The sequence below is a fragment of the Nymphalis io genome, chromosome 1, assembly GCF_905147045.1.
Source record: "Nymphalis io chromosome 1, ilAglIoxx1.1, whole genome shotgun sequence".
Lineage (NCBI taxonomy): Eukaryota > Metazoa > Arthropoda > Insecta > Lepidoptera > Nymphalidae > Nymphalis > Nymphalis io.
Genome location: NC_065888.1, coordinates 8106758 through 8133937, shown reverse-complemented (window position 1 = coordinate 8133937; position 27180 = coordinate 8106758). Strand labels below are relative to the sequence as shown.

Here is a 27180-nt window from a genome sequence, read left to right as displayed (position 1 = left end):
TGTATTAAGTATATTTTATATTATAATTAACATAAACCTTTATTTAAGTATCAAGTCGGACAGCGTGCAATTAATTATGTAGTTAAACTATTTTAAAACAATCAAATTTACATTGAACAGAGATTCCAGTAACTTATACACATAATTTAATATGAATAAAAATTCTAAATATTTTTTTTAAATAAAAAATCATTCTATATGCGTCAAGCTAACGGTGAAAATGTTTTATTACTCACTTCATCGAGTTTCGTAGAGCGAGGTTAAAAAAAGTCTTGTGAAATGAAGTTGTTTTATGTGACTATTTTTCAATTTACTCCCTTTAGATATATAGCGCTTTAAATTGGCTTGCAAAGTTTGGACTTATACTTGTAATTTTAAACCATATGTTGCGAATATTATATATTTCATATACGATAAAAATAAAAAATATTAAGAATAATATACCTTTTGTTCATAAAAAACACATAATAAATGAACGAACAAAAATACCTTTGTTCTCATTTGTAGAATTTCAAGCTCAGTGGAGCTCTGTCTGTGGCTAACAAGAACTTATCAGAATTATTAAAATATTTATCAGAATTACTACAATATAATATGTTCTCAGTTCCTACAAATAACTTCACATAGTAAAACCAATGTTAAAATGTTTGTCATATCTTCGCCTGATTATGTAATAACTAAACCATAAACTGTTTAGTGTACCATAATTAGTTTGTTTATATTTAGTGGTAAAGGATTTTTAATAAAAAATAACTTAATATTAAGAAGTATGCGATATTAAAGAAATCTAAGGGGTCTAAATTTGATTGAAAATGACTAGATTAATATTATATTCTTCAATCAAGATACCAATGAGAATTTCATTTAATCAACTTCCTCTTCCTTTTAACTCATTTATCATTTTAAACATAAGACGATTTGACGTCTCATTAAAAGATCATTTTGCAGAAAGCTTACCATGTTTTTTTTAAAATCGAATTATTTCGCTGAGAATGTAATATAAAACTCCGAAAAAATGAGGAATCATTTACGAATCGAATGGATTTTAATAAAACGAATCCAAATTATGAGGCGAAGTGGGCGTTATTAGCATGACATCAGACAACGTTTGCCACGGTCGCGCCGCAGAGGTGAACATCCTTCCTTGTCTGACCAATAAGATCAATTTCAAAACCTAATAACAATAAAAAGCCAGGTGGACGCCAAATTATTGCCTTCTATCACGTTATGTCAGACGAAACTATTTGAATATCTGGTTTTGGTTACACCATGAATGATCCGATATTTTTAAATTTACCGTAATTTTTTATCCAAAAACTAAATGCTAATTCTCCAAATTGTTACAGGCTTATAGACAAAATAAATCAACGGTATTAGTTTACTTATTAGCTTACGGTAATTATATTTTATATGACGTTTATTGCTATTTAGTATATACCTATTTTAAAAATTGCAATCACAACCTAAGATCATAGCAATCTAATTTACCATAGTTCTTCCATTCGTATAAAAAATATTTATATTTTCTATTAAAAATAATGGTATGGGTATACCATTTTCATTTATACCATGATTTATCATTTGAAAATAAGATTCCCGTGTAAACCTTTTTTTGTAAACACACTTTCTCTTTTCTCAGAATAAGTCGCATCACTTGCGTTAAGCATATTTTGGTCACAAGAAATTATAGTTTATTTTGTATTACTTATGTATTATATTACCCTCTAAAGGTATAATAAAACCGAATTGACTTACGGAAAGATTCAAAGGATAAGGAATACATAGATTTCAATAAATATTATAGTTACGTTTGTATATTGATAGATGTCGACAAGGCGGAACCGCGTTACATATACTCGTAGACCTTTCGAAAGATTTAATCAGCTGACAGGCAATTATCAGTGCCACTGTTCTAGTGCCTAATAATAAAACCTCAGATGATACTTCCGTATTAAAATCAACGATAATAATTTACACCCATTAGAATAGCGCAGTGGAACCAATAGCGCAGTGTTTAATTATTTTTCTTAGATGTTAATACTAAAATATTGAGCTATTATTTTGTTGTTGCATCTTTTAATTATTTATATTAACATAATATGTACTATTTTATTTATTTATTATAATATAATATATTTTAATAAGTTTAATGTATTGTTATATAGATTTTTGAGTGTGTGTTGATTCCTTTCTATCTTTTCAGTTAAATTACTTTATATATAGTTAATACAAGAGCAGAATTTATTATTAAATAAAGTAAAGTATTAATTTATGTATATAAATTAGGTATTTATCTTATATTTTCTATATTTTTTGTAATAAAGCTTATCAAATTCAACAAACATTAATGGCCGCACGCGTCAGGGCGGGCGGAAAAAGAAAATAGGAAACCAGTAAGTGCATATGGCGCGGGAAACAGTAGCGTTTGGATGTGTGAGGCGAGGGGTAGTGGAGCGGGGAGCGGAGCGCACCCGGGACGCCTGGGACGCGGCGCAGCCTCACACCCGCCCCTAATCTCATTACACGCACGCGGCGCCTACCTCGACCTTAGCCCGCTTTCTGACATGGGAACCCGCATAATGCCTGGTTCACCTGGCTATTGTTTATATCATCCAGTGACTTAAATTTTACCTTAATATATTGCGAATACTCACCCTAATATATAGGAGCTCTCAAATCTCAGCTTGAATATACTATATATTCACGAATACTAAATCACTTTAATGAGTCCAAGAACACTGATTATAACATGTTTGTTTTTTTCACATCTATATATCCGCGAATTTTCGATATAATAAAATAATGTTAAATGATAGTAGCGGTACGGTTCGGTGTGTCGCACACGGGTGCGTCGCGACGTCGACGGCGCAGAGCGGCGTGTGCGCGCGCGCTGGCGGTGGGGCCGACCGGTCGCAACCGGGCCGCGCTCTCACCAACTCGGCCGCCCTGCCACAATATTCACTATAATCGCACTTGACACCGCGTTCTTATGTGCGATCTTGAAGAAAGTTCCGTTTCTATGTCATTTATGTTTAACTTCAATAAAATATTCAGAAATCAAAGAGTACTCTCGGCTTCCATGCGACGATCGAATACGACTGGCGCCTTTTCTCTTCACGAAGCCGACTAAACAATTATAATTGAATTAGGTAATTCCATAGGTCTTACCTATTTGGCTTCATACGGTCTCAATAGAGATTTCTGCGTATTGGTTTAAATGGTAAATTTATCGAATACAATAAATATAAATGTACCGCACCCGATATCTCAGCAATTTAGCGATTATTGAAAGGAGGCAAAGTGAAAGTACTAAATTATTATTACTACGTACTCGTAACAGCGGAGAGATAAATATTTAGTTGGTGGTCACTCACGTCATAACAAACAATCGGCTTTAATTAAAATACGCATTATTCCTAAAGCTATATTTCACTAATGCATTAAAGTTCTACAACACCAAGCAGTAAATATAATTAAAATCACGTGTATATCGGACACTGCATTATCATGATGATGCATTAATCTCAACAAGAGTGTGAATGAGTTCACTTATCATGAATCATTATATATAATAAGTTGGTATGAAATCATTAGCTATTCCGTTCGGTGTTTCGATATGATTATACTTTAAGTCAAATAAAGTTTATTATTTTAGGTATTTATTATTACTAATAATATTGTAATTGATATCCAACCAATTCTACAACTATAATCTTTCGTATGATTTAAATTTCATCCTCGCAAAAAAAAAACACTTATCCGTATGATACGGAACGTTCATGTTATGACAGATTCAGTAGAATCTGTGTGTGAACGAGTTAATTTGTTGTGTGATGTATGTGGCGTATACTGTGTGTTTCCCAAATATAATAAAAATAAAAATAAAATAAAAAATAAAAATCTTGTCACAGGGCGTCCTACACTACGTTTACCATGAATTCTACTGAATCTACTATCTACTAGATATCTGTCATAACATGAATTCTACTGAAAAATTCTACTGAATCTGTCATAACATGATAGTAATCAGGGCTAAAGGGTAGACAGAAAGTGAACGATTTGTATATTTTGGTCATAACTTATTATGTCAATGTCTTAGAGCAATTCTTCAGGGTATTTTTAAATCAAATGCAAGCGAACCTATAGCAAATATGAAAATTTAGTATCAAATATTATATAATTTTATATAGAATATACAACATAAGTCAAACTACGTCTGTTTTTATGTAAAAAAAGAAATTTGTAACGGTAAATTTAACTTAATTTAATTATTACAAAGCTTTAATTCCCCACCAAAATAAATATTACGTTTATTTGAAATATTTTCTGAGAATACTTAACTTTGCCATTTGGACCAATTTTATCAGAGATATAACCAAATGTTTGAAAAAACGCATATGAAAATGCTATAAGGAAATGCCCAGTGGTTAGAATACGTGAATCTTAACCCTAGATTGCGGGTGCAACAGAAAGAGAAAACAATTTCTTTCGGTAAATCCTTTATCACTGAGCCATAGCGACTCAAGTGTGCTTTGTTTTTAAATAAAGTTTTTTGTGTAAAGATTCAAAAAGAAATATGAATAGTATATTCTCACTGTAGAATTAACGGAATTTGGAAAATCATGTCTTGGCATACTGGACTTGGACCTTTATAAATATGATTTTTTTTTTTAAAACCAAAGAACAATTAAGATTGATTGCAAATACAAAAATATACAGTTTAATTATAAAACATATTTATGTTATAATTTCGTTATAAAGGCGTTATGGCTTTCATGGCTAAATCGAAAGAAAATATTTGAGGTTACATTGTTATGAACATGGTTTACCAATTAAAGATTCAATCATTGAAACTTTAAATCGGTATATTATTTATCTTGTGGTGGGAGTTTTTAGATAGGTTGGAATTTAACCGACTAACCACATAACTGTTTCCTAGAACAACCGATACCGTTGGCAAAAGTCTACAGTATCCCAGGTGTCCAAAGGTGGGTTACGTTGTCTAAAAATTTTCAACCTTCTTATTAACACATACTCCGCATAAATATCGTCGTCAGATGAACTTATTACATATTATCATATATATACATATTATCATATCAAACTATGTTTAAACTTCTTAAAACATATTATTAAATAAAGGAATGAAGAATATAACTAGTAAGTAAGTATCAATGTACAGGCCATTCGAATTCAATTAGCCTTAGGGTTATGTTTCTTCATGAAATTAGTAAATTATATAATTGAGGTTCATTTAATAAATAACCAGGACACCTGGATAAAACGTACACAAAGGATAAAAAAGGAGAAAATTTCCTCCATCATTAGTATTACTAAACGACTGTTGATCACTGTTAACTGAAATGCTAAAGATTTTATTTTTAATGATTAAATCTGACAAACATCTAATTTAATTTGCAGTAACTATACTATATAGTGGCCCTGTGGTAAGAACGCGTGAATCTTAACCGATGATCGTGGGTTCAAACCCGGGCAAGCACCACTGAATTTTCATGTGGTTAATTTGTGATTATAATTCATCTCGTGCTTTACGGTGAAGGAAAACATCGTGAGGAAACCTGCATGTGTCTAATTTCACTGAAGTTCTGCCACATGTGAATTCTACCAACCCGCATTGGAGCAGCGTGGTGGAGTAAGCTCCAAACCTTCTCCTCAAAAAGAGGAGAGGAGGCCTTTAGCCCAGCAGTGGGACATTCACAGGCTGTTACGGTACAAGTACGAGTATCACTAAATAGTTATACAAAGAATACGACGTTGACAACAAGAAAACTGTCGACAGCTGTCGTGGTTGAGAGTTAACCATCCGCCTTAATGTTAACTCTCCAACGTTGGGTGCTTAATTTTTTAAACTAATAGTTGATTGATTTGACCATTGGTAATACTATCTATTGATCAAAAATACATTTTGCCAACATTTAACAAATCGCTACTATTTTTAACTATTGGTTGAGTTAACTAGGGATCAAAAAACCTCAGTGAGAATTAATTAATTATTTGTTAACTATTTATGAAATATTATATTTATATAAAATATTTATATATATATTTTGCAAGTAAGCTTTCAAACCTTTTTACATCACAAAAAGGTTTTGATCATTTGGTTTCTTCGTTGCTTTCACGAATTCCTTTCGGGTTTTAAGACTAAATTTCTAACGTGTAATTTTAGAAGAGATGATATTTTTAAGGACAGGACATAATAATTACCCGCTGATGTTAATTTAAAATTAATTGTCAATAATACGGAGCCTGACGAATATGTTAGACGAATAATACGAAAAACGAAGAAGAGCTAAAAGATACTAACATAAAAGGTAACATTAGCTTGACAAAACAGTGCGTCAGTTGCTTGCAATTGTCGTTTATAATGCAGTTAGCATGTGTCCATTTATTCATGGAACATATAACGACACATGACATGGTATTACGAGTTGACATTGTGGCCTACTCAAATTATTTAGTTCTGTCATCGTAAAATTAGTAATTACGAAACGGACACAAAAAGTTTTTTTACTATAAGATACTTATAAGTCATCATATTTAAATAAATTACTTGCAATAGACTACTATTTAAAATAAATTTTTGGTATTGCAGAAAAAGATAAGTCAGAAAAAAACTTCTCCAAGCAAAATCTCATTTGAATTTATATGGTCCGAAAAAGACACCAATCAGAGAGGAACCCAAGTAGTTACAATGAAGTTCGATTTACACCCGTATATCCCTAAATCAGATATAAAGATAAAACATGCGATGTACTTAAAATATCAATACAAATAAAGGAATGAAGAATATTACGTAAGTGTCAATGTATAGGCCATTCGAATTCTATCTATGCCTTAGGGTTATGTTTCTTCATGAAATTAGTAAATTATATAATAAATAACCTGGGCACCTGGATCTGTACACAATCAGCGGGATATCTCGTAACGTACACAAAGGATAAAAAAAGAGAAACGACATTCTCCATCGTTAGTATTACTAAAAGACTGTTGATCACTGTTAACTGAAATGCTAAATAATTTATTTTTAATGATTAAATCTGACAAATATCTAATTAAAACTTGAAGTAACTACAAGTACGAGTGTCACTAAATAGTTGTTAAAAGTATGGTGAACAACATTTTTTACATTTCGGGTTAATGAAAATCACCGCTTTCATCCATAACCGGAGAGCAAGAAGTTCACTTAATTACCTGGTAAGGCCTAAACGAGTGGTAAACTCGTCTTACTGCGAGAATTCAACTACGAACATAACAAAACCCTTTAAGTCAAGTAAAATGGACGTAAATTATCGTTTAAAGTAATGTCAACATATTATCGATAATATATCGATTTTACGGTACTTTATTTTCAAATATATATTTTTATCGACTTCTACTATTAGTTATTTAAATTGTATTATTTCATGTATATTATTGTATTTATCCAACCCGCATTGGAGCAGCCAACCCGCATTGGAGCAGCATGGTGGAATAAGCTTCAAACCTTCTCCTCAAAAGTGAGAAGAGGCCTTAGCCCAGCAGTGGGACCCAGTAGCTGTACCTCAGTATGCGATGAGAACGATGAATTTAACGTAAATGTATATTTACCAAAATAATAATTTTAACTTATGTTAGTTTGTCTGAGCATATTTATGATTCAATTCTGATTCTTCTAACTGACTTCACTGAGGCATAATTAAAATGTGTTATAAGATTTTTCCGTTCAAATAAAAAATGACACGCCTAACGATTTTTGCGATATTGTTTTATCTACCCACATATGTACATATATTTGTAATTACGATTAAAACATTTGAAAGTACATATCGTAGTATTACTTTTGACTGCGAGCCTCCATTCTCACAATATATGACTAAATAGGCAGACCATATATCACTATATTTTTCTCAAAAGAAAAAGGTGCTTAGATTTATTTACTTACTTTGGCTTTTTTGACTTTACTTTAACCACCAACCAATTTGTCTGTAGATAATAGGTAAGTTCACGCAAATATATGCGTCCAAACACAATTTGTTTCAAAAATTAAAAGAGCACTTCTTCATAATATCAAATGAAATAGACACATGTATGTTGCTACAGCGATGATGTAATTCACAGGGTATGTCAAGTTAGAACGGCGCAAAGGGTTACATGTTCGCCTTATTAGCGTATTAACTTCTAATAAAGCTAGACGCATGTGCAAAATTAGCCTTATTAGGATAATATGATCTTGAACTTGATAAAACTTTTGTATGTTTGGCATTCAACAATAGATATAGCGTATGTTAAAAACGGATATCGTCATCAAATTAGACTTAATTTGAAGAGTCTTAAGGATATTTTTATCCTAGAGGTATAACACTATGAAGTAAGTTAGCAATAATTACCAAATTAGAAGCGATGATGCCAAATAACCGCAGGGCGTTAGTTCCGGATCTCGTCGATCTTGGTTCAGAATATGAAGAGTAGCCAACTAATAAGAATATAGAAAATATTTCGTATTGACACATTATAATATTTTTAATAGAAAATATAATACTGTGCTAGAGGTTATTAATCTTACTAACAATCCTTATTAGTTAATAATTTTTTGAACTGCTGTTGATATTTATTATTTATGTTTTAGCTGAGTATTAACATTTTCGCACTTTTTTAAAAAACATCGCTATTATATTTAAAAAAAGGCTTTCAATGAGGGGAAAGAGAACTGAAACCAAAATTCATAATATATATTTTTTTTATCCATCCAAATCCAGTCCAAAATTAAGATAAATTATTGTATGTAAACAAAATGATATCTTCAAGGATTGGGTCTGATCAAAAGCAAAAAATTAAAAGCTAAAAAAACGACGAAATATCCTCTATTCTTTCCATTTTTCTATTATTATTTTTTTTTTTTTACTTTTGTAATGGATATGCCATTATAGAGTAACCGTTAATTATAACCAATTATAAAAAACTGAAGACCTTCTTATTGATAATGAATATTATTATTATTTTAATATTTAGCAAAAAGTCAACATTTTCCCCTCTTCCCTCCCTCTGTGGTACTCCGCTGGTGATGCAAAGCAAAATCGCCATGCTGGGGATTGACGTTCGCTGCGACCTTAGTCCAAGGGATTACATCGAGGCTGTTATAAAAACAGCTTCACGGAAACTCGGAGTTCTGAACAAGGTGCGGCGCTTTTTCATGCCACAACAACTGTGCCTGCTGTACAAAACACAGGTACGGTCTTGCGTTGAATATTGCTCGCACCTTTGGGATGGCTCCGCTAAGTACCTTCTTGAGGCCTTGGACCGGTTGCAGCGACGTGCCGTACGCATTATTGGCGACGTAAAGGTCACAAACACCCTTGAACCTTTACAATTGCGTCGTGAGATAGCAGCACTGAGCGCTTTCTATCGACTGTATCACGGCGAGTGCTCTGAGGAATTATTCTCTCTAATTCCTGCTTCCCCCTTCCTTCTTAAGTCCACGCGAGCTGGTTCTCGATGTCACCGCCTAACTGTGACATCAATTCCATCGCGAACAAAGAAATTTGGCAACTCCTTTCTTTGTCGCACTTCCAAAAAATGGAATTCCTTACCAGCTCACGTGTTCCCCTCCTCTTACAACCCGGGTTCCTTCAAACGAGGCGTGAAGAGGCATCTTGCGGGCCGGCAAGGCGAAGGCGGCTAGTGCAGAACGTTTTTCCCGTCTGTACTGGCCGTCGTCGCGTTTGGACTCTACTACCACTTACCATCAGGTGGAGTAGAGTCATTTGCCCTCCCGGCGAATATAAAAAAAAAAAAATGGATGTATTATTAACAACAAATATTTTGTTTCGCAAAATAATTTTTCATTAACATGACAGTATTTTAATTCTAACTCTGAAAAAGTATTTTTAACTTATTAAAATAAAAAAATTAGATAAGTAAAGCAAGATTCTAAGCTCACCTTCTTAGTCTCGCAAATAATGTTAATTAGGCTATAAAATAATTATAACTATATGAAGAATAGCAGCAAATGGCACACCTAATCGTTCTTTCAATTGATAAAAGTCCTGGAAAGGTATGTTGAAGAAGTACCAACTGAAAATAAAAGCATTTCTTCCAGCCTTTTTTGTCAATCAGCTATCACAAAAGCCGAATCGCATACTCAATATATCATACGTTATTAGTGTTAAAGTCTACTCTGCTAGTGTATTAGAAAATCTTAATAGTAATTTGTTTATCCTTAAAACGATTATAACGCCTTAAGCGTTTACTTGATCATAAATAAAAGTAAAAATATTTAATATTATAATAAATTATAGACGTAATTTTCACAAAAAAATCAGTAAATAGCTATAATTCAAACTCATATCTTACATATTGCAGAAAAACGTACAAACATATACGAGTAAGTGCGTTTTGAGTGCGATATATTGGTCTAATTCCAAACTCGTACATAACCATATTTATATATGTTGGGGCGTAAAAAGAATGTATCCTTATGTTATAGTTTCTTTTATCTTATTTAGTTTATCATTCAAATCTTAAATTAATTTCCATAACTTTATTACATAATGACCGCATTTAAAAATATACCTTATATTTTGAATTACACAATTACAATTTACAAACGTAAAACGACCCAAGAAAAATCATTACCGAACGAATTTGTTTCAATCAATAACAATATTTAGGTTAAATATTATTCTCGAGCGGTAATGGATGGTCATCAACATGTAATCAGTGTCCTTGATTATCAATCACTTGACATTCCTTTAATGGTGATATCTACACATTTTATACTCATACTATGACATATTTTATATATTTTATAGACGTAATAACATCCCGTCTTAGTACCTTTGTTGACAAGAGGGCTGGTTTCGACAGAGTTAATACGTGGTTAAATTATATAATATAGGTCGCAAAAATATAAGTAATGTAAGTACAGTATCTAATTAAATTAAATCTTATAGAAGTAATACTTATATTTTTCTTGGTGGTAGGTTTTTGTACGAATCCTTCTGTACCAGCGTATCACATATTCTATCGCCAAACAGCAATATTTAGTATTGATGTGTTCCGATTGGAAGGGTTAATGAGCCAGCTTAATTACGCACAATGGACATAACATACTAGTTCCCAAGGTTGTTGGCGCATTGGAGATATAAACGATGATTATTATTTTTTACGGCGCCAATACGGCGGTGACCACTTTACATCATTGTGGGCCCATTGGCCGACCGCATATATAAAAAAATAGTATTATAAATAATAGTCATTTACATATAAAAGCTACGTTACTTCTATTAACATATTATGTTGAATTTATAGTGCACCTAATTTAAAACAATTCTTCATTATAATTATGTCATTTATATTTTAACAAAATGTTATTTATTTTTTGTTAGTTATTTGGATTAAGCAGAAATTCATCATTTAATTTTGTATTTATATAATTTGAGACAAATTTAAAAAGATATCTAATAAAAACTAACAATTTCAATAAAAATTTTGTTTTCGCCAAATATATAAATTGGCGTTCCAATTTTAATGGTAAATTTCAAAGTTTAGTAATCGGTGGAAATGTACTAATAATGATCGGTTGCAGTTGGACAGCGTGTAATATGCAATTTGCGATTGAGAATACTGTAGTAGTCACGCGATGACCGCGCTTCCTAACGTCGATACCATCGCAATATAAAATATTCGTTTTTGGAAATTAATAAATAAATGTAGTTTAAAAATAATAAACAAATATAAAGAGCCGAGATGGGCCAGCGGTTAGAATCCGTGAATCTTAATTGAAGTTTACAGGTTCAATTCAAGACTAGCACCAGTATATTTTCATGTGCTTAATTTGTGTTTATAATTACTGGCCACGGCCACATGTATTAAAAAGCTTCAAATATTCTCCTTGAAATAAAAGAGAGACGGAATTTTATTTCAACTTAAAGAAAAATTTAAATTGACTGACTAAAGATATTGCAAAATTATTATTACATACTATTGGTGTCACTATTTTACCAATAGAAAATTAATAGTAAGAGGTTTTTTTCTGAAATCTAACAATAGATGAAACTTTCACAAACTAATCGAATTAAAATTTATAGATTGATCAAATTAGATCAATTACAAGTTGTCATATCATATACAATTGAAAATCAAGCATGCGAGTAATTTAAAACACGAACGTTAAAACTTTTGCCGTCGTTCCACAATTCCAATTATTTATATTTTGCGAATTTGTTTAATATATATATTATTTTATATTTATAATGTTGTCAAAAGAATTGATTAAGCCATGATTATTTTCGAGTTGAAATAGTATTGTTATATACGAAAAATGCTAAAAATCATTATCAAGTTATCGTTACCAAATACTTATATTTATTACTTAAACTTTTTTACTGAGAAGTATCGTTAATAAATTCTTAAAATCATATACATAACAGATACGATAAGATTTAGAATCTTATTAGAATGATTACGTAATAAATTTTTATTAACAAAGGTCAGGGAAGAGTCCTACGATATTCTTATAAAATGTACATTATATCGAACTCAGTAGGTACTTATTAAATATTTTAAATCACTATGTTAGTTACCACACTAGCGCAACAATACTTCACCGTATGAAAATTCTAGTTGCTCTCTGCGATGATTTGCAATTTGCATTCAAATTTATGCACTGCCAGAGGGGTTGCCAAAGTCTTTAACACTAAAACTCATTCCATTTATTTAACAATTATTTACAATGGCACTTGCTGTTGGGAAAACTTATGTTAACTAATGGAACAAATAAACACCAAGTTAGATAAACAGCTTTTAAAAAATATATATTCAAGTATATCATGGCATGTGTTTTTTTTTTATAATACTAACTACTCATCAAAAAATATATCACTATTACAAAATATCAAAAATATTTTTATTATTTACTAAGAAGTCCTTATAATATACTCATATAAAATTACCTTTCATTTAATTGAGTTATGACATACAAAATTGCAAATATAACCATGTCGTAATTAATTCCACAACATTGCAATGTTTGTTATAATCTATCTGTTTATATAAATTATAAGATATTTAGATGATTTCCACAGTGCTATAGTGGTTCAGATTAGTTAGTAGTATTAGTTATAAACTATAAAAGACTTTCAATTTCATTCAAGCTGACGCAACATTGTAAAATATATATTTCAAGAATAGATTTCTATTATACTGCTTAAGGTCTCTTTATTTACGATAATAACAATTTCAATTTCGTAAATATCACATATTGAGAATATTACTGCAAAAAAGAAAAGATTGTGTGAAGCAAATATATTTATTAATAGCCTTGACACTAGCTAAAACTATTTAAAAAAATAGATATTTATTTAATATTCAGGAGTGAAAATAAAGCGTACCCCATATAAGCTAGGTGCAGAAGAATTGGAACCTAGCACCAGTGGAAGTGGGTTAGATTTGTCGCATCTACCTGGTCGTGTGTGACATAAGAAACGACCTAGGGAAGAAAGGAAAATAAGACTGGCATGAAAAATGTATAATTGGAAGAGGAAAACAGGAAGCGCAGGTGCTATAAAGAATACTTACATTACGGATGTAATCAAATTAAATCAAATGTATTTCATTCAAGTAAGTTTTACAATAAACAATTTTTAATCGTCAATACTGTAACTGTACCCTGTTTCGGAGAGAAACTCGCGTGTTGTTGTTTCTTAAATAGATCAGATTTACAATGTGGTAGAATAGAATATGCTTCATTGTACACCAAAAAAGTTACAGAACCATTTTAAACACAAACATAAAAAAAACGAAAACTATTTATGTACAAAAGGCGGTCTTATCGCTAAAAGAGCGATAAAAATATTATTGACTTAATACAATTTTAAAATTTGTTATTGTTGTATCTACATATGCGTATACCATTGCCCAAAAACTTTCTCTGTACTGTATACAATCGAAAAGCTTATTTTTATTTCTTGTATTAATAGTATATATGTCTACTTTACGGAATATTTTTGTATATTCTTCCGTATAAACAGCATATTATCATAAATATATCGTGAGGCAGACGTCAACACACGTAATTATTATTTTTTTTTTTAAGTAAATAAGGCCTAAAGATAAAGCTTTTTTTGAAAAGCTTATTTTGCCAAATAAATGTAATTTCAATATCTGCGGCATTACTCTATAACAACATTCCATATGACATAAGGCTGAAAAGTACTAAATTTAGTTGGAGTAGCATTACCTATCCCACCTAAAACATAAATGTGAAATGATAGCCAAGTTCAATATTATGATATATGCCTGAATTGTTGATTTCAACGACAAAAAAAGTGAGATCTAAATGGGTGCCAAGTTCAATGTTTAGTCCTGAAATTTATTTATAACAACATAAAATATTTTATAACAACTTAAAATATCATTTCTTCTTATACCTTAAGATAATATATTGAAGCGTAAGGTCTGACTTGGCTAGTTTTCATATAAGAATTATTATTAAGTACCTACTAAAACAGTCATGGAAGAGCTTTATTATGTTCGATGGCTAGTTCTACCAGCAAGCCAAATTTTCGGAAGAGTAAAATAAGAACTTACACCTTTAGAACTTGCGAAGGTTATAATATAATTCATAACGTATAAATAATTATTATTAAAGTAAAAAATCCAAAAGTCGACTATAATCTTAGTCATAAGTCATAAGTAGTTATAAGGACTAAAACTGATATGTTTGGATTAAAAAAAATAAAGGTTGGTATTCCACTCGTTATATATTCAGGAAGACCTTAAAATCCACATAAAGACCGGCTGTCATCAATTATGATTGCTGATTCAATAAAATCAATTAATTGAAATATTATAACAATATGATAAAAAAATACTATTTTCTGATTTATTCCTTTGTAATCACCCAACTACCTATCTGGATGCCAAATTTGAACTTTCTAGTTCATCTGGAACTGTGCTACACTTTTGATCTTCAGGTCAGTCAGTGATAAAAATGACGATTATTGGACGTTAATATCTTAATAACCGTTTATAAAATTTGATGTGTTTATAAAATTTGGAGCACATATGTATCTCGCAAGTCTAAATATATGAGCCAAATTTGATATGTTTATATGAAATAGTTTTTGAGTTATGAGGGGGTCAAAAGTAGCTCCAAATGGTTCGTGTAACATTACACACGGTGCTGCTCGCCAGTTCTATTAGCTTGAACTTGGCTTGACACGCTACCGCGTCTTTAGATATCTGTGAGATATTGAATTATTTTTTTAAGTAGATTGAACTACTTCGCTTCCCTACTAATATACAAATGTAATTTAAATGACAAAGAGATAGAGACGACAATTATATTTATTTAAGTAATTTTACAAATCAGCAATCACCGATAAGTATAAATATGGTAAAAGTGTGTAGGAGGAAAAGTCATGATACCGGTTAAAATACCCTTACAAGTTTAGAAGTTGTTAAAAGAGGGAAGTCTGAATTACGGCTGACTAGATTCTTCGATAAATTGTTTTATAAAAAAGCGAATCTAAACCACGTGCACTGTGCAGCAGTGATCTGATAGTTTTTTTACACATTATTTTTAAAACAGAACTGTACCTATTAACTAAAGAGAAACGAACTCATATCACACAGACTGAAAGTGTATGTAACAAACAAGCTAGAAAAATTGATTATAGTTCATTTGGTAGCTGAAAACACCGAAAGTTCATTACGCCCGTATGTTTTATTAGGATCCAAAGAAAAGTGTTCGAAAGATATCCAGAAACTTTTAGGAATCCACTTAAATCTCTGCAAAAGCCCGGATCGGAGGAGCAATTCTTGTTAACGATAGATCTCCTAACGCCGAATATGTAGGAAGAGTCACCGTCTTAAATACTTTATGCTAATGTATGCATAGTTCTTATCGGTGAAGATGGGCTACAGTATATTTGCCGGAAAATTGAAGATCAATGTTTTTAAGGTCAACCAGTAAAACGTAAGTGCCAACAAGCAATGTTTTTATTTATTTATTTATTTGTATTTAATGGAAATAAACAGCACATAATAAATTTTATAAATGTCAAATATTAACAAATCTTTAGCAACAAAAGTTTCCAATGATTGACTAACACATAACTGGCGTAGATGCAACGGATAACGGATAAAATTATCAATAATTTAGAAATTAGGTCCAAAAGAGAGAGAGAGAGAGAGAGAAATGACCAATTCATTCAATGATAATTAATTAAATCAGTACGACCATTAGTCAAAATATTTTTGAATCCTTCTAGGATTAAATTTGACAAGAGAGATATGAAATATATCACAATCTAAAAACATCTGGTTATACTTGGTACAAGTCCTATTTAGAAATATTTTTTTACTAATTTAGTTTTGGTAACAGAATGTTTCCTTACGCCTAGCATTGATACGCGGACAATGGAAAAGTAATTTAGAGATTAGAGAGGGCAAATCAATATGATTATTTATAATTTTATATAATAGTACCAGATCTCGTTGAAGAAGTCGGTCATTGGCCGACATTAGTATAACAAAATATGTATTTTTATTATAAGTTTATTTTGTGCTAAGGACTGATAAAAAGATTATGTATACGTCCAATTTTATATATGTGATTTTTATACTGAGGATTTGTTATTTTTATCAAATTTTTCTCTACTTGATAGTGTGACAAAAATTGATAGAATACAAAGTGAATTAAGGTGATATTATATGAAGGAACGAATGCCAAATTACAGGAAAAGACTAAAGTTACGAAAGTTACGGTTTCAATAGTACCCAACAAAAGATGGAACCAAAAAAATACACTGCGCCAATCCTAAATTAATTTAATCAAACATGATAACCTAACAAAGATATACATATTGGTATATTATATATAGACAAAATAATATACCAATATGTTTATCTTGTATAAAAATTAAGAAATAAAAAAAGACTTATTCCATTTGTTGTTGCCCACGCGTAATATTTAGGTAGTCTTCCTTCAAATAGGTAACATTTAACGTTAACTTTGACATTTTACTTATAGGGTATTCTTTATTTCACTAAGTTTCACCAAGCAAATGAACCGCCTCTGTTTCAGGCACTCTATTCAGCATACTCATAGATCGCTTTAACCAAGTTTCGTATACTTCCTGGCGTAAAACATTTAGCATATTATACCATATTCAAACCGCCCAATAAGCGTTGAACTAAATCGTGAATTCCGAATATAGCATTGTTCTACTCCTCATTGAAACCACGTTTAATTAATTATTGGCGACATTACCATTAACGGGATCGCATGATATGATATAGCTCTTATACAGCTTCACTATTTCGAAGCCAGCTAGTTTATAAATATATTCGATGATTATATAATTCATGTATGATAATTATCGATTAACATAATATTAATAAAAGTTTATTTACATGATCAATTATCATGAAGAAAACTTGCATTGATATTTTTAGTTTAAATTGGTTGGAGCAAAATTACATAGATCTTAAATAATTTTAACACTTGTATTCTTCATTAAAATAATAATTGATAAATTAGAAAAATTTTTTTGGTATCATAATGTTAAGTTTGTGTGAAAATTCGAAGTTTGTGAAACAAAGCCTTTTTACGATTTTAAAAGAGAGATCGAAATTACAAAATTGTTATTTTATTGATGAATGAATATCACGATTACAGTATTTGCAATGGTAAGGCGAGCTTAGAGTCAATGTGCGAATTACTAAAGTCAGTTCGTGGTACTAGGTTGCAGAAAGGGGATGGGGGAGAAGGGAGCGAGGTAGGGCAGTGTCCCTCATTGATCGCAAGCCGCGCAGCATCCCCGCACCGCGGCCCCGCATTCTCCGCTCGACACAACCACAAAATTCAACACTCGAAATTGCAATCGTCGGAATTCGAAAGCTCATCTCATTCTTAACCCCATTAAAGTCATGACTGATTGGAATGAATGTGGTTTACGGTTTTCATTTTTACTAGGCGTTTTAACGAGGTTCAAAATACGTAGAAGTTTTAACATTCTGTTAAAAGTATGAACCCTATTAGAAGTTAAATAGTCTTATACATCTAAATTAACATATTTTTTATAACATTCTATTATTTATTTATGTGTGTATTATAAACGAAAGATTTAACAAACTTTTTCAATACTGTAACAAGCTTTTTTTTACTTTTAATAAGAATGTTGATAAATTTAGTTAATGTGCAACCACTATGCCTCAAACGAGTTATTGAACGTAAAGAGAATGGTAAAGGTTTTCAGTCTAAAAGTCTACTGCTGATGCAGTTTCGATAAAAAATAGAATCCATTATAACACTAAAATATAATTAGATTCACTTCTATGCCAAAACCAAAAACAAGCAGACGGATTTCGAAAAGGGACAAAATTTACATAATTAGATAGAGGGCGAAAGAAATGTTGGAACAGGCGTGCAGGCGTGTGGGCTGCGGCTGCAAGAAGCGGCTAAGGGCGGGCGGGCGACGGGAGCGAGGCGCGCAGCGCGTGAATGGGCGGCGGCGGCGGCGCGGCGATGCGACTGCGCGCCTGCGGCACCTCCGCCAGTCCGCACACCGGCGGCTCCGCTGCCCCACGGTCGGCCGCACTCCGCTGAACAACAATGCTTAAAAACACAACGTAACTCGACAGACCCAGCGGCGGCGTAGTCGGCAATGCTCGAGGATCGGACGGCACGCGTGGCCGTCGGCGAGCGGTCCTGAAGAAAATTTGATTTATGAAAACCACAATAGAATTATTTTTTAAGCTGATCGTATTCGACGGATCGGAATAGAGGGGCAGGAGTGCGGCGAAGGGAGGCGGGGGCCGGTGTCGCGGGTGTCTCGGATCGAGGCTCGGGCGGATGATGGCGCGGCGCGGCGGCGCAGCGGCGCGCGGCGCGGGCTCGCGGCGCTGACATGGCCGGCCGGGCGCGCCGCTCGCTGCTGGCGGCGCCCGCGGGCCTGCTGCTGCTGCTAGGCCTGCTGTGGCCGAGGGGTAAGCCTCAATGCCTGCCCTCCACGTCTCCGATCCATGACTATATAATTCCCATACCCATGTAGTTTGACAATAATTGCACCTTAAAGTATTTATATCTTTTTATTTTAAATCAAAAATAATAATTAAACTAAATACAGTTATTTTTTGTTGTAATTGAACAAATATCGTATCATAAATTAGCAATCATTCTTTACATGAGACAATATAGAAACTTACAAAATTAAATATATCTTATAATAAAATAAATAACAAATACTATATTCTGTAATTAATTATTTTGACATAATGTTTGTAATAATTTATAATAGTTACCTTTACTGCGTAAATGAAAAATATTTAATATAATTGAAAAAAAACCTAATTAATTAATGGATTGGAATCTTGGACAGGTAGAGTAAAAGTTGATAAAAACTATTTTATAAAACTAGATGACCTTAGGAAAAACTATGCCATATATAAATAATTAATGGAAATCTAATATAATTATTTAAAGATGAATAAGGTATCCTATTTTATCAACTCGCGGTAGAATTCTCTACACCCACATCTAGCACATTTAAGTCCGCCTACAAACGCTTAGTCGAGTACCGAAAAACCATGAAAGATTCTCTGCCCGTTGAAACTTAAGAGGGGAAAATTCCACACAAAAGAATGTGCTTTTAAGCGGTGGCATTTTATTGGAGGCAATCTCGAGAGCGTTTATCGTCTGATAACGTAACATCTATGAGAGAGTTTGCGAGATCGCTCGGTTAACAGTGGCCCTAACAAGACTGAAAATTATAATATAGAATGACCATTTCCATGAAAAACAAAGTCGATTTTCGTTAAATAAATTATTACGAAAAACTTTAAAAATGTTTTAATGCTAAGGCATTAAATCTATACAGTAAATAATAACGCGGGTATTAAAAATTATTAGGCTACCCTAGTATTTTAAATTAAAATTATTTCTTAAATTAATATTATAATATGATTAAGCCGTGTCAATGATTTTAAGATTTAAAAATTAAAAATATCGTACAATTAACGGGTATTGTAATTAATGTAACTGATTTTTAATTACTGCTTGAAAAAGTTATGAAAAAATGTTATCTTATATGTATCCTCTATAACATAAAAAATTATATAGTTATAAATTACCAAAATATATTTGAAATATTTATTACATACTTTTCTTTGTGCATGTTTAAGTATATTTTCTAATATGTTTAACTTATTACCTATAGTTATATTAAAACGCGAAGACCGATTATTGTTGTGTACTTTTTATTATTTGTTATAAGAGGAGCGAAATTAAATGTATATATTTTATATAATTCAAAAAACAAGAAGAAGAAAGTAAAAAATAATAGGTCTAATTTCGTCACAAACAATTTTCGATATTATTTTTTTTAAATACGTGACTAAAATGTTGTTGTTTTATATATTACATTATTTTAATATTTTTTTATGAATAGATGGGCAGACGAGCATATGGGTAACCTGATGGTAAGTGGTAACCAACACCCATAGACATTAGCATTGTAAAAATGTTAACCATTACTTACATCGCCAACACACCACCAACTTTGGGAACTAAGATGTTATTTCCTTCGTGCCTGTAATTACACTGGCTCACTCACAATTCAAACCGGAACACAACAATACCAAGTACTGCTGTTTTGCGGTAGAATATCTGATGAGTGGGTGGTACCTACCCAGACGAGCTTGCACAAAACCCTTTCACCAGTAAAACAACAATGTACATTATTGTATTACGATTTGTCTTTTTTATATTTTACATTAAACATGTTATAAAACTGGTCAAGTCAATGATAGCAAAGCGTTTTCTTACTCCTTGCATAGAGCAGTTTCCAATTTCGTTTCAAAAGTTGCTTTTTTATGTCTGGCTAAAACATATGACACAGTCATTTGTTCACCGATAATTTTATGGCATATATTTTGATTGTCTATTTATTTATTATTTTTTATTAAAAGTAAGAAATATCTCAATGTAATTTGCAAATGGGCCACATGATGGTAAGTGGTCACAACCACTTAAAAAAAAAGAAAATTAATATATATAAAAAATAAATAAAAAATAAAAGTAATATAAAAAAAAGAAATATTAACCATTCCTTATATCGCCAATGCGGCTCCAACCTTGGGAACTAAGATGTTATGTCTCTTCTTCGTGCAATTACACTGGCACTCACCCTTCAAACAGGAACCCAACAATACTAGGCATTGCTATTTAGCTAAGTATTATTGTTTCAATATTACCATCCCTTACATTATCAGAATAGACATCGAACATTGTTTTACTTTTTCATATTAATTAAACAGGAAAAAGTTAGGCAAGAAAAATAGATTTACCTAAGATTTTGTTTAATCATGTGCAAAAAAACGAATATCGACAACATGCGATTCTAATATATATTATTTTGAATCAGTTAAAGTTCTCTTAGTAAATGTATCTATAGCGTTATGCATTTTTAGAGGCTCGCTGTGGCTACCACGAGAAGCGGCTGCTACACCATCTGTTAGACCACTACAACGTGCTGGAGCGGCCCGTGGTTAACGAGAGCGATCCGCTTCAGCTCTCCTTCGGCCTCACGCTCATGCAGATCATAGACGTGGTAAAATATTAAATAAATATCTATGATACATTTTCTAATAGGTATAATCATCTAAAGAATCATTTCCAGAAAAAATTTTAGCGCGTCACTACGCGTCCACCCTAAACTTGGAAAATTAAACCATTATGTACACACAATAAATATAGAGTGGTTCATAGATTGAATCAAAAATATTGAATTTTATCCAACAATTACAGTATTTTTTCACCATTACGTATTATTGTATATTATATTTAACTTTTGTAATAACTTATATATATATTTAAATCTACGTATTTCTACCCTTGCCTAATGCAGTGAATAATCATGAATAAATAATTAAGCGTGCTTTAAGTCTAAATAATAAACTAAACTTAAAATCTTCTAATTAAATAATCTTTCACAGGATGAAAAGAACCAGCTACTTATAACTAACATCTGGCTTAAACTAGTAAGTATTGTGGCCATAAACTCATCCTATAAATAAAGTCGTGCTAATAAAACCTTAAATATAATTATAATATATCATATAAATTCCATAAATATTTACAATCGAGAAAAAATATAACTTATTTTGTTTAGGAATGGAATGATATGAACTTAAGATGGAACACTTCAGACTTCGGTGGAGTCAAAGATTTAAGAGTTCCGCCACATAGATTATGGAAACCAGACGTTCTTATGTACAACAGGTAAATAAAGGCTAGACAATTTCAATTCAAAATATTACAACTTAATCTAACAATCGAAAACGTAAACGCTCACCTTGTTGTAAGTCACATTGGCTTACACACAGACACGGAACAGGCAGTGTTTTATTTGTTATTTGGCAATGGCGCTGCATGTATGAAAGTATCTTTTGTCTTTTAATTATTGTTTGCTACATAAGTACCTACTACGTCAGAAGAACTCGTGACGCATCATATTCTTAAATCATTATATCAAAACCATGAACATTTTATTACGTCATATTTTAAACAATAAAAATTTTATTTGTGTTGTCATATATACTATTAAAATATATATGTATATATACTTATTAAAATCAGACATAGTAGAACGTATTATATTATTTCACACCCTAAACTTAGTATATAATTATTCTATTCGTGCTCTTTAAATAAAATTATGTTTTCAATAAAACAGTGCAGATGAAGGCTTCGATAGCACTTATCCAACCAACGTGGTTGTGCGAAACAACGGCTCATGTCTATACGTACCACCTGGAATATTTAAAAGTACTTGTAAAATAGATATCACCTGGTTTCCTTTCGATGATCAAAGATGTGAAATGAAGTTTGGAAGCTGGACTTACGATGGTTACCAAGTAAGAATTATTTTTTAATTCTTTAGCAAAATATTACAATATATTTTTTCTTACTGTATACTTAGATGTATGTATGTAATTTTCATTTGAGTGTAACAAAACAGTTTCAGTTAATTTGTTTAAACTTGATAAATTTATAAAATAAATATGTTCCCAACAAATTATTTAATAAATAATCTAATTATTTATTACTACTAAAAATTTTGTTATTTTTCAATATTTTATACAATTTTTAAATATGGATTATAGATACGGAGATAGAATACAAAATTCTTGACTTACAGTTTTTCTTGTTTTAGCTGGATCTTCAATTACAAGACGAAGGAGGTGGAGATATAAGTAGTTTTGTTACAAATGGAGAATGGGAACTTATAGGTACTGGTCATTACAATGATGAATCCTTAATTATTTAATATAAACTATAAAATATTGATATAAATGACATTTTTTGTACAGGAGTACCAGGGAAACGTAACGAAATCTACTATAACTGTTGTCCCGAGCCGTACATCGATATTACTTTCGCGGTGGTAATTCGGCGAAAAACTTTATACTACTTTTTCAATCTTATCGTACCATGCGTGCTCATTGCCTCAATGGCATTACTGGGTTTTACTTTACCACCTGACTCCGGAGAGAAGCTTTCATTAGGTACGCATTATTTCTGAACTAATAATATTAGTACAGTATATATTACATACAGTTAAAAAACTGACCACATTATTCATTTTTAACAGGTGTTACAATTCTGCTGTCACTAACTGTGTTTCTGAATATGGTAGCGGAAACCATGCCGGCGACGTCAGATGCCGTTCCACTATTGGGCACATATTTTAATTGTATTATGTTTATGGTGGCTTCTTCGGTCGTATCTACGATCCTTATTCTTAATTACCACCATCGACATTCAGATACACACGTGATGAGCGACTGGGTTTGTATTATTTAATAATATATGTAAAGATAAGACAGCAAGGTCTAAATAACTAATTTTAATGTTATTCTAAATTGCGTAGATCCGATGTGTATTTCTCTACTGGCTGCCTTGGATCCTTCGTATGTCACGGCCAGGTGACGCGGCCACGCCGCCACCCGCTCGCGCCCCTCCTCCTCCAGACCTGGAATTGCGCGAGCGTTCTTCGAAATCGCTACTAGCTAACGTGCTCGACATCGACGACGACTTTCGACATACCCACGCGCAGCAGCCGCCTTGCTGCCGATACTACAGGTCCCTCGACGATCTACACGAACACTACTCGCCGTAAATAGCACGGTTACAATATTACACCCCTGCCTCGAACGTTCCGCAGTCAAACCCGGCCGAACAGCTTCAAAAACATCATTAAACTCATCTATGTTCACGATTTATTTCACATATTTTTAAATTTAGCGAATTTCTCTGGGACTTTTCTGGGTCTTTTCTTGACACAAATCAGCATCACTCCCGTAGCGCCCAATACTCCCTTTGCCGAACCCGTAGATTAGATTACAAATGTTTTTAGAGATTACAAAGTCTTATATTCGTAGGAGTGGCGAAGAAAATGGCGCGGGTCTAGCGGCGCATAGCTGCTTCGGTGTCGACTACGAGCTCTCTCTCATACTTAAAGAGCTTCGAGTCATCACAGATCAGGTAGGTATTTTGATATATATTTATACTTTTTATTTACATTACAAAAAAATTCTTCCAAATAGAGGTGATACTAAACATGTATTTGTTTCAGATGCGCAAGCAAGACGAAGATGCGGACATTTCGCGCGACTGGAAATTCGCTGCCATGGTCGTGGACAGACTGTGCCTTATTATCTTTACCCTGTTCACAATCATTGCCACGCTAGCCGTGCTACTGTCCGCACCCCACATCATGGTGTCGTAGCGACCCGCCCGCTTGCGGCTACGCATGCGTAACGTTCTGTGATACCGCGAATATAAATTAAGTTGTGATGTGTGAAGAGGTTTGGGCGCCGACGCTGCGACGTTGGAGTTGCCGCCGCTTGCCTCGTCGCCCACACCCCCCTATAGTGATAAGTTACCGCTGACTGCCATCCCTGTGCATGAACCAAATACTGCCTATTCTGTCTCTTATCCTTTAATCTTTGAGGCCTCTCTTTCAGCGGCTTAGTCTTTGCTCTTCCAAAAATTAACGACTGATAATTTTACTTAGAGACGCTATAACATCTTGTCTCGTACAGTCACTATTAATATGCAAGTCCAATTTTTAATTTTCAGTTAAAATCAATCGCATTAAACGTTGGTCTATTTTTCATAAGAAAAATAGTAAAACAATGACCAACCTTGCAATAAATGTGTTATGTCACTGGCACTTTTATGACCGGGCTTATTATAGTAATCCACGCTAGAATAGTCGCCATTTTGGTCTAGAATATATGATTGTGGTTAATTCTGAAATTTGTAGCACAAAAACGTCTTCCTTCTTACCGTTGAACGACCTGTCGCATTTAAAATTTAATCTCTGTTAGATCTTTCTCAAATCTTAAAATTTATGTACAGTTTAGGATTTGGGCAGTGGAGCAATCGCCCTTTGTTTCCTTCTTGTTCGATTCCGTGAATCGTGGTTATGATCCCTAACTTTATTTTCAGATGTATTTGAGTCAGTAGCTAGTATAGAACTTTACAAACAATGTTGATTCAATTGGTACAGGTTGTGATATGCCTCGTTGTGAACGGGTCGATATTGTTATAAATGGTAAAATATCCAAAGCTATAGCTTAATAAAACGTTCGTTAAAAGTTGTAGTTAAAGTATTATTTTATTAAAATCATACTTTGGTCTTTCGGAATAACTTATACAAATAATTACATTATTACATTACACGGTGATATCACGTTTGTACCTTGTACTTCTATCGATACAATCATAATACTGAAATGATGTAGCTTTTTAAAGCTTCTCAGTTAAGGAGCATACAAAATAATATATATACTCATACTTTAAAATAGACGATCAATGGATTCATATCCCAAATTATTTTGATCACTCCTCAAAGTTATTTTAAAAAAATCAGATTTTACGTTTGTGATTTTTATTATACTGAGATGTCTTTAAACCAGCGACAGAAAATAACAAACATCGATTTTTTACAAGTCACAATTATTAAGTTACCTCTGAAAAGTTAAGGCCCTAAGGAACCAGTTGATTTCATAAAATCACTGTACATTAATTTATCATATCATGTCATACATTCTTTTATTAGACATTGTCCTACTTTTTATTATTGTTTTCGAAAACATTGTACACCTCCTAAAAGGAAAACATAAACCGAATTGTTGGAGCTGCGCGGATACACTCATAAATCGTGTCGATTGTACCCTCGCAGTCCTCCTTTATATGATGTTTTCCTTGTCTGAGGTTATGCTTTTTAATAATCAGAGACGTTCCTTTGGAAGTTGCGGAGCGGATGTGATTATTCGCCAGTGTTTTCTAACTTATCTTTATTTATTTATTGTTATACGATCTGATCTCCTCAATCTTATGGTCGTGGAGTGCCGTACGGAGGATAAGGCGCATTATTTATCTCATTGTTGGTTGCAGTAACTATCTTTGTACTAGATAGTGCAGTAATGCGCCGCATCCACGTCGGCGATGGGACGATGTTTGTCCCCGTAATTTGTTCAATTGTTAGGGTTAATACTCTGAATTGCACTTTGTTTATTAAATATAAACGAATGAAAATATATGTTTTTTATTTAAACTTATTCTAGCTACCTTTACAGTTCTTATTACTAAGTCAATATGCGCAAATACGCCCTGACCTATATATTTCTAGTCGGATTTTTGGGAGCAGCCTGAGTAGTTGTAGACAATCGATGATATCCCGAGGGATACCTGCACATGCGCACATTGGCAATGCCGATGCGACTAAGGCATATTTCTCTACGACTATACTTTATTGGCTGTAATATGTCTCCCTTAACAAATATATATATTTTATTAATTACAATAAATTATACGGCAAAAATAAGTCAAATTAACTATATATAAATAAGTAAGAATTCTTTATAAGCTAATTAGAGTGTAATTCCCAGTTTAACGATTAATTGAACCCAATACTGATATATATCTAAGACAAAAAAATAAAATTATAAATAAGGTAAAAAATAAATAACGAAGGGCAGTTTATAAATATCATATTACTTTCAAATTTATGCATATATGTATGTTTGTATGTGTCTTTACATGTACTGTTCAAAATGTTAAATCAATATAAGTATTTACTCAAAGTAAAGCAATTAACAATTGACATT

General features: G+C 32.3%; 2 protein-coding genes across 4 annotated transcripts in view; one reads left to right on the top strand and one right to left on the bottom strand.

Annotated features, from left to right (window-relative positions):
* The window catches only part of LOC126769402 (uncharacterized), a 36136-nt gene extending 33069 nt beyond the window's left edge, over window positions 1-3067 (bottom strand). For both annotated transcript variants that reach the window (XM_050488291.1, XM_050488200.1), the window contains exon 1: window positions 2655-3067. The gene's annotated coding sequence lies outside the window, so the exon portion shown is untranslated. The remainder of the gene's footprint in view (window positions 1-2654) is intronic.
* A 7827-nt stretch (window positions 3068-10894) lies between these two features.
* LOC126768505 (neuronal acetylcholine receptor subunit alpha-7-like) lies at window positions 10895-26565 on the top strand. 2 transcript variants are annotated; one of them, XM_050486668.1, is made up of 12 exons: window positions 10895-10914; window positions 18646-18990; window positions 21472-21611; window positions 21997-22041; window positions 22173-22282; window positions 22737-22917; window positions 23217-23292; window positions 23374-23568; window positions 23655-23851; window positions 23934-24178; window positions 24445-24547; window positions 24639-26565. In XM_050486668.1, the coding sequence occupies exons 2-12, from the start codon at window positions 18912-18914 to the stop codon at window positions 24789-24791; spliced, it is 1524 nt and encodes a 507-aa protein (XP_050342625.1). In that variant the 5' UTR covers window positions 10895-10914; window positions 18646-18911; the 3' UTR covers window positions 24792-26565. The 2 variants fall into 2 exon arrangements, with proteins under 2 accessions (XP_050342625.1, XP_050342631.1); XM_050486674.1 differs by lacking the exon at window positions 10895-10914 and having other exon boundaries at window positions 18552-18990; window positions 23934-24145.
* Window positions 26566-27180: the final 615 nt, after the last annotated feature.

Coding starts and splice junctions, on each gene's coding strand:
- LOC126768505 (XM_050486668.1), top strand. CDS start 18,912: ATGGCCGGCCGGGCGCGCCGCTCGCTGCTGGCGGCGCCCGCGGGCCTG. Junction 24,179..24,444: donor CTACACGAACACTACTCGCC/GTAAATAGCACG, acceptor TTATATTCGTAG/GAGTGGCGAAGAAAATGGCG. Junction 24,548..24,638: donor TTCGAGTCATCACAGATCAG/GTAGGTATTTTG, acceptor TATTTGTTTCAG/ATGCGCAAGCAAGACGAAGA.